The sequence below is a fragment of the Stegodyphus dumicola genome, chromosome 10 (genome assembly GCF_044657685.1).
Source record: "Stegodyphus dumicola isolate Sdum_Otavi_A_Nest chromosome 10, ASM4465768v1".
Lineage (NCBI taxonomy): Eukaryota > Metazoa > Arthropoda > Arachnida > Araneae > Eresidae > Stegodyphus > Stegodyphus dumicola.
This window is the reverse complement of record NC_140777.1, coordinates 17,461,211-17,476,216: the sequence shown is the minus strand read 5'-3', so window position 1 is coordinate 17,476,216 and position 15,006 is coordinate 17,461,211. Positions and strand designations below refer to the sequence as shown.

The 15,006-nt window shown below is 35.0% G+C and overlaps 1 protein-coding gene and 1 long non-coding RNA gene across 3 annotated transcripts in view; one reads left to right on the top strand and one right to left on the bottom strand.

Moving 5' to 3' along the window:
* Positions 1-15,006, bottom strand: part of LOC146994905 (uncharacterized) — a 131,619-nt gene that overhangs the window by 37,226 nt on the left and 79,387 nt on the right. Inside the window, exon 2 of the long non-coding RNA XR_015043298.1 lies at positions 4,925-5,020. This is a non-coding gene — a long non-coding RNA (uncharacterized LOC146994905). The remainder of the gene's footprint in view (positions 1-4,924; positions 5,021-15,006) is intronic.
* LOC118191490 (tryptophan 5-hydroxylase 1-like) overlaps positions 1-15,006 on the top strand; it is a 108,260-nt gene that overhangs the window by 46,698 nt on the left and 46,556 nt on the right. For both annotated transcript variants that reach the window (XM_085824681.1, XM_085824682.1), the window contains exons 2-4: positions 54-230; positions 3,789-4,014; positions 14,425-14,525. In XM_085824681.1, coding sequence (XP_085680807.1) covers positions 54-230; positions 3,789-4,014; positions 14,425-14,525 — 504 coding nt within the window. The remainder of the gene's footprint in view (positions 1-53; positions 231-3,788; positions 4,015-14,424; positions 14,526-15,006) is intronic.

Sequence of the window (15,006 nt, the reverse complement as noted above, 5' to 3'; positions counted from 1 at the left end):
AATTCCGCTATATTGATAAGAATATTTTTTTTTTCTTTTTTAATTCTATACAGAAAAAGATCTGCCGCCGCTTTGAGAAAGATGTTCCGGAAGAAGAAATTCAGAAACCCGACGAACAGAAAGAGAAATGTGCTGAAGAATCACAAGAAGAAGCGGAGAAAGGTGCAGCTGTGATTTTTTCTTTGAGGAATCAAGTTGGTGGACTTATAAGAGCTCTACGAGTGTTTCAGGTAAGTTATCTTTTACTAACGTATAAAAATAAGACCGTCGTCTAAAATGTAGCTCCTTAAAAAAGGCCAAAGAGTTCTAAACTATTTATTTTATTATATTATTTTTATTTATCATATTATTTTATATTTTTTTATTGAATTGTTTTACTTTTGTTCAAATTTGATGTATGTTCTTCTTGCTATTTAACTATTATATTTTGATTATATATGTGTGTTTTGTTTTGTTTTGTTTTATACGGGCGCAGCCCTTCCGCCTGGTTTGTTGAACCTTATGAAGAAAAGCGGGCGCAACCCTTCCAACAACAAACGACACGAGCCGGCGAGCCGTTCGGGTCCAAATAAAAACAAAATCAATTTAGCAGCTTAACCCCCCCCCCAAAAAAAAATTAGGTTAGTAAACTAAAAAGAATAACACGGCACATAAAAACACAAAAACAATTAAGCTATCCCTGCACATTTGCACATAAATTCTTTCTCTCCCTTTAAGGGTAGTTTCATAAATTGAAAGCTTTCAGTATGTTAGTTCGATCATTAGAGATACCGATCACATGTTTATGAGAATTGATGACTTTCATAATGTCTTGTGCAAATTTTACTCCTTTTCTATAATTTTGAATCATTTCTTTTACATTTCCAATTCCATGTAAGGCTCTTACCCCCCCCCCCCCCCGGTGAGTGTACAACTTTCAATAAAATGAATGCAGTCACCGGCAGCATCACATTTAAGACATAAATTTACCCCCTGGAGGTGGAATCTCTGTAAGTACATAGGAAAGCGTCCATACCCTGTTACTAACTGATTATAGTCTTTATCGCAAAATATAGGCATATTCTTCTTAATTATTATATTTGACAAGGCCTCTGATCTTCTAGGAGACACATTCCATTGATCAGACCAGGTTTTATACATGTGATCTTTCATTTTGCTAATTGTAACTTTTTTAGAATGTTGTAGATCACCATCAGAGATCCCATCCCCCAGGGCAGCCTCCTTTGCCAGGGAACCCACCCTCTCATTCCCAATGATACCAATATGGGCCTTTACCCAATGAATATTGATTGACATTTTATATTTTAAATTCATATAATCATTTTAAATTTTATTCATGATATCATTTTTATGGTCCGGCCTGGAGAGGGCGACGAGTGCTGAATAGGCATCCGAGTATATATGAACTGTACATTTATAGGTCAAATTGGATTTAATCCATTCCAAGGCTTTATAAATGGCGTATAGCTCTGATTGATAAACTGAATTGTTTATCCAGTATGTATTTTTGATAATGGATCTCCAAACCATAAAAATATACGACAAACGCACATCCCACACCTCCCTCGAAACCAGACCCATCTGTATAGATTTCATATTCGCTGGTAGGCAATACATTGCAATCAAATGAAATTCCATGTCTCTGTCTTGGATGAATCGAATTATTGTCAATTTGTGCAAATGCGTTGCTCTCAACCTGGATTCCATCCAGAATAAGAGACCTTTCTATTGAATATTGTAATAGGAATTTATTGTAGAAAAATTTATAATGAATGGAGAGAGGGGGAACCCGGCCAAAATACATGCGACTTCAAATTAAACTGTTCTAAACCATCTAGTGATAATCAGAAGCCAGCCTCTTTATACTGAATCAATCATAGTTCTCAACCTGACAAGCTCCCCTGCTCGGCGTCCTCAAGCTCCGATTCCGATACCGTACATAATCTTAGGTATAATAACATTGTCATACAGATTTTTCAGAATATCACTCTTGACCTGTAAAGTATTAACATTAAATTGAGTCCTGTAAATATTTAAGATCTTGTCGGTTGCTGTATGGATATTCTTAAAATTTTCTATAAAAGTCAGTTTTTCATCCAGTGTGACACCCAGATATTTAATTGTACTATAAAATTTTATGTTTTTGTCAAGAAATTTGAGTCTTGGATTCCTTACTTTTCCCCTTCTTTTGGGAAAAAATTCCACAAGTTTTATCCATGTTAAATAAAATATTTTCTTCTTTAGTTCAACTATTTAGAACGCAACCCAATTTCCTTAAATCCAAAGAAAGCCATATATTATATATGTGTGTGTATATACTCATCACTGAAGTTATGTAAGCGAGAATACCCCATCCGGGGATTATCTGAGGTGCCAGAAATAGCTCGATAAAGTTCGCGCTGATGTCGGTCTATATATATGTATCCAAGTATCCAAGTGTGTGTGTATATAGTATATACGAGGTGACATAAAAAAACGAGACTGGTCCAATAAATCATTGTACTTCCAGAATCAGTTCTCCGTGATATTATCACCTTCAAAGTAGTCCCCTTCAGCATGGTGCTGCCGTTGCTGGTAACAGTTCTGGAACGAAATTTTTGGAAGGCCCTTCAGAAGATTCTCCGTTTTTGCTCTGAACCTCTTCAACTGAGGTAAAATGGCTTGCCTTTAAGCAAGATTTAACTTCAGGAAATAAAAAAAAGTCGCATGGAGCCAAATCAGGTGAATAAGTAGGATGAACCATCCCAATAATGTTTTTGCTGCTCAGAAACTGCTTGACAGATAAGGCCGTTTGAGCGGGTGCATCGTCTTGGTGCAACAGCCATCCATCACTTCATAACTGTGGCCTTTTTTCACGAAGTCTTTTTAGTGCTTCAGTATGGTTGTATTGATTAACAAGCTGACCATTGGGAACCCACTCAATCATTGCAATTCCATTAATGTCGAAGAAGACAATTAACATTGCCTTGAATTTTGATTTTAACTTGCGTGCTTTGTCGCTTTCCCCTGAAAACCGCTTATGCTATTCAAACACACCTGCACGAGACAAAGTCTCATCTCCATAAGCCTCTGTTAACATTTGAAATGCTTCCGTGTCTGATTTAAGTTTCACAAGAAACTTGATTTTGATTCGATGTTCGGTTTTTACATAAGACATTTTTTTCCCGGCAGAATGCAGTTTCACATTAAGACACAATAACACGCCGAATAAATACTAATTCAGAAGTCAAACAACAAAAATCAGCGTTATATTCACAAAATTTTCACAGGACTAGTTTCGATGGTTTTACCGAACCATCATCTTCAGCTGCAAAACCGCAAAATGCAGTTTCACATGTTCACTCAATGGCGCAGTACTCCCAACTGGTGCGTTTGGTTAAGCTGAAACTGGCCACATGGATAGAGGAAGTGTGTGGGATGACGTCACCAAAACAGTTTGTTGCCAACTCCAATCTTTTTTTCAAGCTACACAGTCTCTTTTTTTCATACCTCGTATATATTTGATAACTTGTGCTATATTAATGTTTGATTATTAATGAAGTAATTGCCGATTTATCGCTTATAGTAGTCAGTTTCGTTTTCGTGCATACTTACAACTTTTGGCGACAAATGTACTTTCTTTAGCCCGAATCGCGCCAATGCTATTTTTTGTCGCCAAGGCCGCTATCAAAGACAAGTACTGTTCTAGTACTGCAGTTAATTAAGTTATTAAATGTTAGCAATATCAACATTTTTTAAGTTTTCCATTCGTTTTCGCTGTGCAGCATATCTCGGAATTTTTTCCCTAGGAGAATAATGTGAATGTGGTTCATATCGAATCAAGAAAATCGCGAAAAAGACCTTCACAGTACGAGATCTACGTGGACGTGCAATGCGACCATTCTCAGATTAAGGAGCTTTTGCACAGTCTCGAACATGAAGTGGAATGCGTGTCCTTGGAGGAATTCGAAAAGGGAGAAGTGGATATTGCAGATGTACCTCCACCTACACCGACAAGTCCTGGATTTGAGCTAGGTAAACAATATTTTATTCCTTTATTACAACAGAAAATATCTATTTTGCCTGTTTTAATGAGCACAAGTAATATAATTTCTGGTATTTAGGTATTAGTGCAACTACCTTATTAAAAGTCTCCAGCATCTCAGAAAGCGCCAAACTTTCGCAAATTCAAATCCTAACTGTTTTTTTTTAGGCAAGTTTTTTTTTATAATCTTTTATTTAGGTCACTCACGCTTCGATTTTTAAGCTACTTCCCGATAAGCTGTCGAATTTGAATTTTGCACAAACACAGTTTGTCGATGACAAAGCAGTGAAAGTGAAGCGATTTTTTTTTTCCTAAATTCGATTTGGAATTTTTTAAATGACATGTTTAAACGAATTTTTGCATACATCTTCGTTTAATCAACAAAATATGCATATCAGAAATTTGCTGTTTCCACCATCGACTGCAACAGGTGGAAAAAATTTCCAATGAAACGTGTATGAAAAATTTTAGCTTAATTTTTGAAAATCGATTTTTGAGACTAGTTGAAGTTTATGATTTTAAAATTTCAAAATCTGAAACTATATCGGATATAAAGTTTTTTTTAATTTTCACAGATTATAAATAAAACAAACATTTTGTCCTTTTTAACTTTTGCCTTTATTTCAACGACAATATTCATTTTGACCGTAAAAAAACTCAACGTATTCCGTAAAATAATACAGGTTTCTAAATAGAAGAAAAATTATAATATTTCATAACTTACAGGGATATAAAGTTTTTTTTTAATTTTCAGAGATTATAAATAAAACAAACTTTTTGCCCTTTTTACTTTCGCCTTTATTTCAACGACAATATTCCTTTTGACTGTAAAAAAACTCTATTCCGTAAAATAATACAGGTTTCTAAATAGAAGAAAAATTATAATATTTCATAACTTACAGAGATCCATTTTCAGTTTCACGAGAGTGACTTGAACTGATGTTAACACTCATTGCGACTATCATCCACGTTGGTGAACATGTGAGTTGCACTTCACTAAAAAAAAAAAAAAAAAAAAAAAAAAAAAAAAAAAATAATAATTAAAAAAATAATAATAATTAAAAAAATGATAATAAATTAATAAATAAATAAAAAGTAAAAACACACACACACATATATATATATATATAAATCTGAAATGTTTCAGATTTTAAATTACGTTCAAAAGGGTATGGGGTGTTTTTTTTAACTTTTCGTTTGTTACCTTTATTTATTAAATATCATGTTCTTTGCACTTAAACCATAAAATTCAGTTCAATAGCAATGTCGCAAAATAATTTTAAAATGAGCCTATCTTTAGAATTTCCGATAGTTCGACGCGCTGGAGATAAAAAGGTGTTTTTTCCCCCGTAGAGTGTTGCCATTGCCCGCTTTTAAATCGTTGACTTTGTTACTCAAGAATTCGTTAAAGTTTTACAAAATATGAAATCGATAATAAAACAAATTCCAAATTTCAAATTTGGTCTTCCACATGCTCATATTCGTTGGAGGATTACGTTATTCAAAATTCGATGACTCTATGTACCGTTGTTTTATCACAATGCGAGAAATATACATACATTTATGCAGATTTTTCATTACTTAATTTCTTCAAATATAATGCAGGACTCTAACATTTTGTGGCAACAGTTTGAAAAGTGAACCGACATTTATAAGAGTCCGACGCAAAATGCCAAAACGAAAGTAATAGTCCTTCGGGACTCAAATCCCTTTGGACTAATAATATATATACTACGTCACACAACGTACTGTAGTTCATGAGTATATGAATAGCTTATACCTGTGTATGTAGTAATTTTATAATCATCTATACTTTTATTTTGCATTCATATTCGATTTATTACTATGTTTCTGATTTTAACAAATACAGAAGGTTGTAAGGTTTATTTTAAGTTTTCAACAGTTATCTTTAATTAAAGGTACTTTCCCATCTCTCCTAATTTCAATTTACAGTTTCACATCAGAATGTTTTTTTTAGAATCGTGGTTAATGCAAACGAGGAAGAGCGGTATTTAAGTCGAAATTCCACTGACTTCTTTAGAGAGCCAGAGATTCTGACGAGCGCGCGTTCGCTATTTGGCTACACTTTCTCTAAGCTATTGCTACCTCTCGGACGTATTTCAGGCCCTTGATAGCTTCTCCGTTTATTACCATTTAGGGGACAACTCCTGTAGAATTTCGATAGCTTCGCATATATCATTTTAATTAAGCGTTAGTTAAGTTTGATTTCTTAGAATTCTTGAGTTCAAGCCCAAGTGGAGGCTCTTCTGTACGCCCTGAGAGAGGGCCATCTGTTAATCTTTATTTTGAGCAATAAAGGGTAATTAACTCTTCATGAATTAACGTTTCTGTTTTCTGATCTAAAGCGATTATTCGCTTATCAGTTCTCCAGGTTTTTACACAGTTAGCTGTTAGATAAAGGTGTTGAAATATTTTTAGAACGATTTCAATAAAAAATTAAAAAAATGAAAATGTTTCGTAAAACAATTTTGGCAACAGCTTATTATCTGGAATGAGAAGTATTGTCTGCTACTATTAAACTGATTCTTTTTCTAAAGTGGCGCATTTAAACAAGCTGTGGATTGAAGGCCATGTTTTTGCTTTCTCCAAAGAGCACGATATTAAAATTTCGAAATGTAAAATAAGCATCATTATTTATCAGAGAGCGAAAAAGCGTTCAGTCAGACTCCAAGCGTATACACGAAAAAGGTACGTACTGTTTCTAATGTTTCTAAAGTCGCTGATAACAAGGGAAACACCCCCCCACACACACACAGAGAGAGAAATCAATTGCAAAGTCATTAAATACATCTGTACAACAATAAATAAAATAATAAACCAAGATTTACGACTTGAAAAAACCAAAAAAGATTAATGTTCACCAGCTTTTGCCTAGCGTGTGTCTCAATACAGAACAATTTCTAGAACCCTGTACGAAAACTATTAGAAGAAGATAAATGAAAACACATTGTGACCCTCGATAAAACATGGGTTTAACCAAATGACGGCAAGAAAAACGTCTGTTTATTCTTGAAAACGAAGAGAAAAAAGTATGCAAACCTGGCTCCCTTGGTGCAAAGAAAATTTGAATAAGAGCTATATGATTATTAAAGGGTTCTCATATAATGGAAAATAAAAATAAGAAGAGTGGGGAAAATGTTCATATCCAACTCGAAGTACCATCGAGAGAAAGTTTTACGTCCGATACTTGGAGAAGAATTTCCATTTCTTTATCCCAATGATCTTCAAAGAGTGAAACGTCATAAGGACAAAGCTACAAGTTGTAAGGTATATTTGAATTTTATAACAGTTACAGGGGTTGGACAAAAATATGGAAACACCTTTAAAAAAAAACATGTTTCTTTGCTTAAAATGGTGTAGGAAACCCGTTGGCATCCAAAACAGCTTGCAGTCTTCTCGGAATGCATAAATACAGTTCCTGTATGTTTGCCAAGGGAATATTATACCATTCTTCCTGCAAAACGGTGGCAAGTTCAGATAACGATGTTGGCGGTGGATAACGAGAACGCACTTTCCGTTCCAATGTAGACCACAAAGGTTCGATAATATTCAGTTCTGGTGACTGTGGTGGCCAGGGGAAATGGGACAACTCATCCTCGTGCTCAGAAAACCAGTCCTGGACAATGTGAGCTGTGTGAACAGGCGCTTTGTCGTCTTGGAAGACACCATCACCATCGGGGAACAAAGTTTGTACCATGGGATGAACTTGATCGGCCAAAATGTTCACACAAGTCTTGGCAGTCATGTGCCCTGACACAGTTATCATGGGGCTAGCAGAGAACCACGATATGGCTGCCCAAACCATAACAGAACACCCGCCATGTTTCACTCTTGGCAACAAGCAGTCTGTATTATAGGCTTGAGATGGCGTTCTCCAGACGTAAACTCGACCAGAAGTGGGAAACAATGCAAAAGAAGACCATATTACTCGCTTCCACTGCTCTATAGTCCAGGCTTTATGACTTAAACACCACCTTTTCCTGTTACGGGCATTAGCATCACTGACGAGTGGCTTCTCAATTGCAGCACGGCCAGCAATTCCCTGTTTATGAAGCTCCCTTCTAATTGTTTTGGTACTCACAGGGTTCGGTAACACAACATTCATTTCAGCAGTAACTTTTGCAGCTATGGTCTTCTTATTTTTCGTCACAATTGCCCTTAATGATCGTCTGCCACGATCACTCAGGTCACACTTTCGTCCGCGCTGTGATTTAGCAGATGATGTTTTTCCGCTTTTCAAATATGCGGAATAAATCTTCGATACAGTACCTCTTGAAACACTAAACACCTCGGCTACCTTGCTTACGGAAGCATCTACCATACGTGCTCCAACAATTTGCCCACGTTCGAAGTCTGTTAACTCTGACATAATGCAATGACAACCTCACGTAACAGTTCTTCGACAACAACTGAACTGTTTAGCACATTTACGAAGTTGTATAGGTGGCGTCAGTAGTCAAAAACGCCAGCGCCACCTACATATTTCATTAAAATCAATCTTTCTTTTCAAACATGCATTTCACAACGTGTTTCCATATTTTTGTCCCTCCCTTGTATTTTAATTTAATTAATCTTTCCTATCTTGCCCCGTTTCAACTTACAACTCCCGACCAGAATGAGGTTTTAGAATCACATTGAATGGAAATGAGGAAGAAATAGTGTTAAGGGAAAGTTTCAATTTACTTCGTGAAAGAGAGCGAGGAATTCTGAGTGCTTGCCCTCGGGCTACGTCTCTCTAAACTGCTGTTACTAGGGATTGCAATACCGGTATACCGGAATACCGAATATCGGTATTTGGATCTATTTGTACAATTTTGTAATACTCGTATTCACAAGCTTAAATACCGTTTTTTGGTATTTACTAGACATTTTTAAAATTGTCTTCTCTTTATGTTCAGAGTCACCAACATAGCAAAATAGTACACGTTTTTGTTTTTATGTCTTCCAAACGGGCGAAATTAATTAGGATGTGAATACAAAGTTGCATCGTGCGCTCTAGAGAAGTGCATCCAAGGAGGCGGGCCAAAACTATCGTGCCTTACTACAGCTCAGAGCGATACTGCACACGAGTTGGATTCGAAGTCTGACATTCGTATTTGTGAAAACAAGGTCATAGTTGTGAAGGAAGTTCACGTAGTCAAGTAGTTGTGAAAAAATTTCGAAAATTGGTGAGTTTTTTATTTGCAATGTATTTGCATATCATACTTTAGGGTTCAAAATATTCAGATTTATTATATACTCATAATTAATGAGCCCATAATAATGAATAAGAATAACTTTAAAGAACATAAAAAAATCTGTTGTTAATACTTCGGTTTGGTTTCATTATTTATATGACGAAAAGAATATGATGGCATAAAGTAAAAAATGTTCAGGAGTTATTAAAGTGAATGGAGGTCCATACACATTTAAAAACGAAACATGATACAAATTTGTTAAAGAAGAAATAATCTAATTGCGGTGAAGATACAAATTTAAACACAGTTTCTAAGCCCAAGCCGTCAGGGATTTTAGATTATTTTGAAAAAAAAAAAAAAAAAAAAAAGATAATTTGAATGAAATTATAAGTAAAATTATAAGGTATTTCTCCCACTTTCCTAGCGTCCTTCGTGGTGTAGTGGTTCTGCACACTGAGCCGGTATTTCAGAGGTCCGTGGTTCGATTCCCGGCGAAGGCGTTTGCTAATTTTTCATCTTGCTGGCCTCTAAAAAAATCCTAATGACTCTACAAAATGACAGCGTTAGATGGTTTGCCATTTCGAGTGTTTTACACTTCTACTCAATTAAGAAAATCACTGTCCGTCAGAGGTTTTAAAAATTTGCCAGCATCGATGAGCACTATAAGAAGAACTGTTATAAACTACAGTAACAGTGTTCGTAATTCTTTGAAACACGAGTTGATACGATTAAAAGTAAATGGTGAAAAATTTAGTCTTACATTTGATGAATGGACAAGTGTAAGAAATGGACGCCATTTGAATATAAATATTCATTCAGAAAAAAAAAAATTGGAATATAAGCCTTACACATGTCTCGGGAAGAATGTTAGCCAAAAAATGTGTGAAAGTGCTTAAATCTAAATTAAGGAAACGTGGATTATCCCTGAAAGAAGATGTTGTATCCATAACGACTGATGGAGCGACGGTTATGAAAAAAGTTGGAAAGTTGATTGGTGCAAATCAGCAATTGTGCTATGCTCACAGAATTCAATTAGCAATAATAGATGTATTATACCAAAAAATGAAAAGCAGAACAACTCAAATATGTATATGGATATAAAAACTTCAGATTCCGACTTTGAAAAGAGTGAGAGAGATACTAACAATGAAGATAATGACAATGTAATTGTTGAAGAAGATATTGCTAATGAAGATGAAATATTGACGCATCAAGTATTGCTTCCAATAATTAATAAAGTTCGAAAAATTGTTGAGATATTTAAACGTTCTGATACAAAAAATGCCTTACTACAAAAATACATACAAACTGAAAATAAAACAGAACATATGTTAATATTAGATTCTAAAACACGTGGGAACTGTTTACTCCTAATGATGGAACGATTTTTGAAACTAAAAAATCCAATCCGAAAAGCAATAATTGACTTAAAACGGTAAATAAATTTTTCCGATAGTGAATTCGATTTAATATCCAGAACTTTATCAGCTCAACTTCCAATACAACTGGCTGTTAAGGCCTTATGTCAGAGAGATTCTAATTTATTAACAGATAATGCAACAATAAATTTTATGTTGCAGTCACCGAAAGAACAGCACACATCACTATCTGAAAAATTACTTATTACATTGAAAAATCGCACAGAAGAAAGGCATACCGAAATAGAAAACGGTATTTACATATTTATAGTGATTTTTAAAATGAAAATGAAAAAGAAGAAAAGAGACTAACAAAATTTAATTTAATTAAGTTTATAGTAAATTTTCTTAAAATTTTTTACCCGCAAACCTATCCTCATTTAGAAAAATCCGGTGCAGTTATCGAAGATGATGATGACTTTAACGTCGATATCGATAGTGAAAAGGAATTGTCTCTTGAACAAAAATTAGAATGAGCGATAACTAAAAAAATTTCAACAAATATAATACAATACAGAAATCAGTTAGATCCAAAACCATCCGACGAGAAATCGATTTACTTGAAGATGAGGGATTTAGAGGTAAATACTTGGAAAAACTATATCGCGCTTTGCTAGCAGTACCACCAACTAGCGTAAATGCTGAAAGAGCGTTTTCTAAAGCTGGGAATTTTTGCACAAAATTACGTTCCAGGTTCGATGACAGTGCAATTGATGCATTATGTTAAGATCACATTTCAAAAATGTGTAATAGTACCACGGACTGAATAGTAATATTTACACTTTTTTGTGATTTAAATACATAAGATGTTCGCGAAAAGTTTCAGGCAGCGTATTTCAACGAAAATATCTATTTTGACCGCTATCGAATGCAATTCAACGATGTTTTTGCGTGATATCTGTACGTAAGGACAGAATAAAATACTCTTTTCCTTCAAAAAAATTATAAAACTGCTTTAAAATTAATTCTGAAGAGAATTTTTCGTGGCGTCTGTACGAACGTATGTACGTACGTGCGTACGTACGTATCTCGCATAACTCAAAAACGAGTAGCCTCAGAACGTTGAAATTTTGTATATAGGACTGCTATAACATGTAGATGTGCACCTCGTATTTTGGTTGCAATCGGCCGCACCAAACGTATATAAATATATTTATATATATATCCCCTCTGTTACCCGGCTCAGTGATCTCAGTTTCTTTACTCTTATATGTTGGTAAATTATACATTTTTTTCTTTAAAAATGATTGAATTATATTGTTTTTATCTTCCGGTTAAGGATTTTATGCCTTTAATAAATCTGTGTGCAATATTTTTAGAATTATCAGCAATTTTAAAGTTGTTTAATTGCCACTAAGCCTGTTTTTAATGACGGCCATTGATGTTTACATTTGAAACAGGAGACTAGTGGATTTGTTGCCAATCTAGAGAAACTTAGCTTCGCAACGACAAAGATAACGCATTCATTTATTATTGCCAATTAAATCATGCTTAATTCTTTCTGGAATTTTTTCCGAGGAAATAAGCGTTTGAAATTTACTTCGTAATTTTGAATATAGATATTTTGAGTTTTTATGTATTTTTGCCTTCTCGCGAAGTAAGAACTGAATTAATTAAGTGAGAAATACCCTATCGTCTGTGAAAAACTGTTTCTTTTTTGTTTTATTTGCTTAATTTCTTTTATACATAGTTCTAGCTTTATTATAGCATTTGAATAGAATATGTGGCTACGATTAGATAATTCTTTAAATGATATACATTCTGTGCATTCTGAGTTATAATATGAATGAAATATAATACTGTTCAGTAAACCTAGCGCCAAAGTGTCACTATGGTAAACGAAATGAACTTTAAAGAATGCATTTATTCTATTGTGGTTTATGCGCTGTCGGCGAAGTAAGTTTAATTCAATCTAATAAGTTTAAATAAAATGCAAGAAAAAATGCGTATAATTTAATATTCCGTACAAGGAAGTCATGTGGTGTACACATCAGATTTTTATATACTGTTATAATTTATAAGCTACAAATGATTTTTTGTGATATTTACTCTCTCTAATAAAACTGGCAAATAAAACAAAAAAAGCACCTGTGTTTTCTTACTTTTTCAAAAATTCATACTACCGTTATTAAAACCGGTATTCCGGTATTAAGATCTAAAAAATACCGAATACCGGCATTGCACTTTTGGTCCGATATCGCAATCCCTAGCTGTTACGCTCGGCCGTATTATGACGGGCCTTTTGATAGTTCGCGGCTAGTTTAGATTATGGGTCAACTACGTTAGAATTGCGTTAGCTTCGGCTAAATCTCTTAGTTACTTAGAGTTAATTCTTATTTCCATTTTTTGAGTTTAAGCCCGAGTGGAGGATTTCTTGTAAGCCCCAAAATAGGGCCGACTGTTAATCTTATTTTGAGTGAATAAAGGGTAATTAACCCTTCTTGATTATGCTGACGCAATAGCCAGCCGAAAACTTATTCATCAAAAAGAACTCCATTCCTGCCCTAAATTGTAACCGTGCCATTTTCACTACCATAGCCAGACTGAGGACAAAACACTTTAAAGGAATAAAGATATCTCCTGATGGCCAGCGTAATTACAATAGCTGTCCTCACTGTACTGATATCCAACTTCCTCCAGACCATTTCTTCGACAAGCTCCTCAGTATAGATATGGCTCCCTCGCACCAACTCCTCTATTCTTCGAAGATTATTGATGTTACTGTGGCTGTTCTGGATACTTTCGGTCCTATTTGACTTCTCTGCACTGACTCCTCGTACAAGACAACAATAACCCTTCTTGAGTTTGCGATTTCTGTTCTTTGAACTAAGCGATACTTCGTTAACTGTTCACTAGATTCCTCAACATTTAATTTAGCAGAATAAAAGTGAGGAACACTACATCATAGTTCGAGACATATCTCTGCATTCCTTGAAAAAATGAAGACTGGTATACAGGTGTTGCATGTATACCTCTTCAAGGTATGCCTACCTTATGTTTCACCGATGGATGTGCCTTTGGTCTCTGGAAAAGAGCTTTTTCTAAGTACAAACCTACCACGATGAACTCTAGAATTATTTCAGAAAAAGTCCGATTTTGTGTGAAAATACCTATATTAGAACAACGCTATACATGAATATAATATATATCCTAAGTCGCGCTTTCGGGACATGAAAAACGCAAGTTGAATTTCGTCAGTCGGCCAAGTAGAACGGGAAATATAGAACTGTCTCCTCTCTCTCTCTTCCCCCCCCCGCGCAGTGTACATTTCCAACGTACAACAGTGGCACTTTTTGAAGCGTTCTTAGCAAGTGCTATAGATTCCCTTCTACACGGCACTCTTAAAGTGGTACATGTTACAGCCGTGTTCTTAGGACGCACATTTCAAAGTACAACATTGCCATTTTCGAAACATTCCCAGCATTTGCTATGAAGTACGTTCTACATGACGTGCTCAAGTGGTGCGTTTTACAGGCGTGTTTTAAGATGTTCATTTCAACGAACAACACTACTTTTAGAAACGTTTCCAACATTTAGTATAAAGCGCGTGTTACTCGCGTGACGTTTAGAACAATTATCTAATTGAAATTAATTTGCGAGTTGCGTATAATTGCTTCAGAAGCCAATCAAATATAATAGTTGAAAATATCAATTTAACAGAAAATCTTTCGTAGCGATTCTCAATTGAAAAAAAAACATGAGTTTGAACAGGAATTCTTTTTTTTTTCCTTCAGATGAAAGATATTACCTTCAAGTTCAGTAATTATTATTTTTCTGATTTCAGCTTTTGACGGGATGCCATGGTTTCCTAGGAAAATGTCAGATTTGGATAAGTCCGCCAATAGAGTCTTGATGTATGGAGCCGAACTCGATGCTGATCACCCAGTAAGTAATCTTACATGAAATCAAAAATTATGTTTTTTTTTTTATTTTAATATTTTATGGAATCTAACCATTTCAAATGTTAAACTCTGGCTCAGGAAGCACTCAGGTGGCTTATCACTCTGCCCTTTATCTTCCAAATAAAGTGACACCAAACCAACAGACTCGACTTCGGTTGTCTGTTAACCCTTTCCGGCACGCTACCTTTTAAAGTTCGATAAAAAAAAGTTTCTTTTTCGAGTTTTGATTTAAAAAAAAAAAAAAAAAAAAAAGTAGGCTTAGGCCTAGAGGAGTACACAAGTAAAAGTTTCTGAAGATAGCACTTATCGTTTTAATTCTGTGGGTGTGCCCAAAGTGGGCCCACTGATTGAATAGAACTTCAAAAAGAGTGCTGAAACGAGCATTTTTGTCAATGAACTGACCGATGAGATGCGGAGAAACAAATAATACAGACTCTCAGTTGTCCTAGCTGATCGGTGAGCCC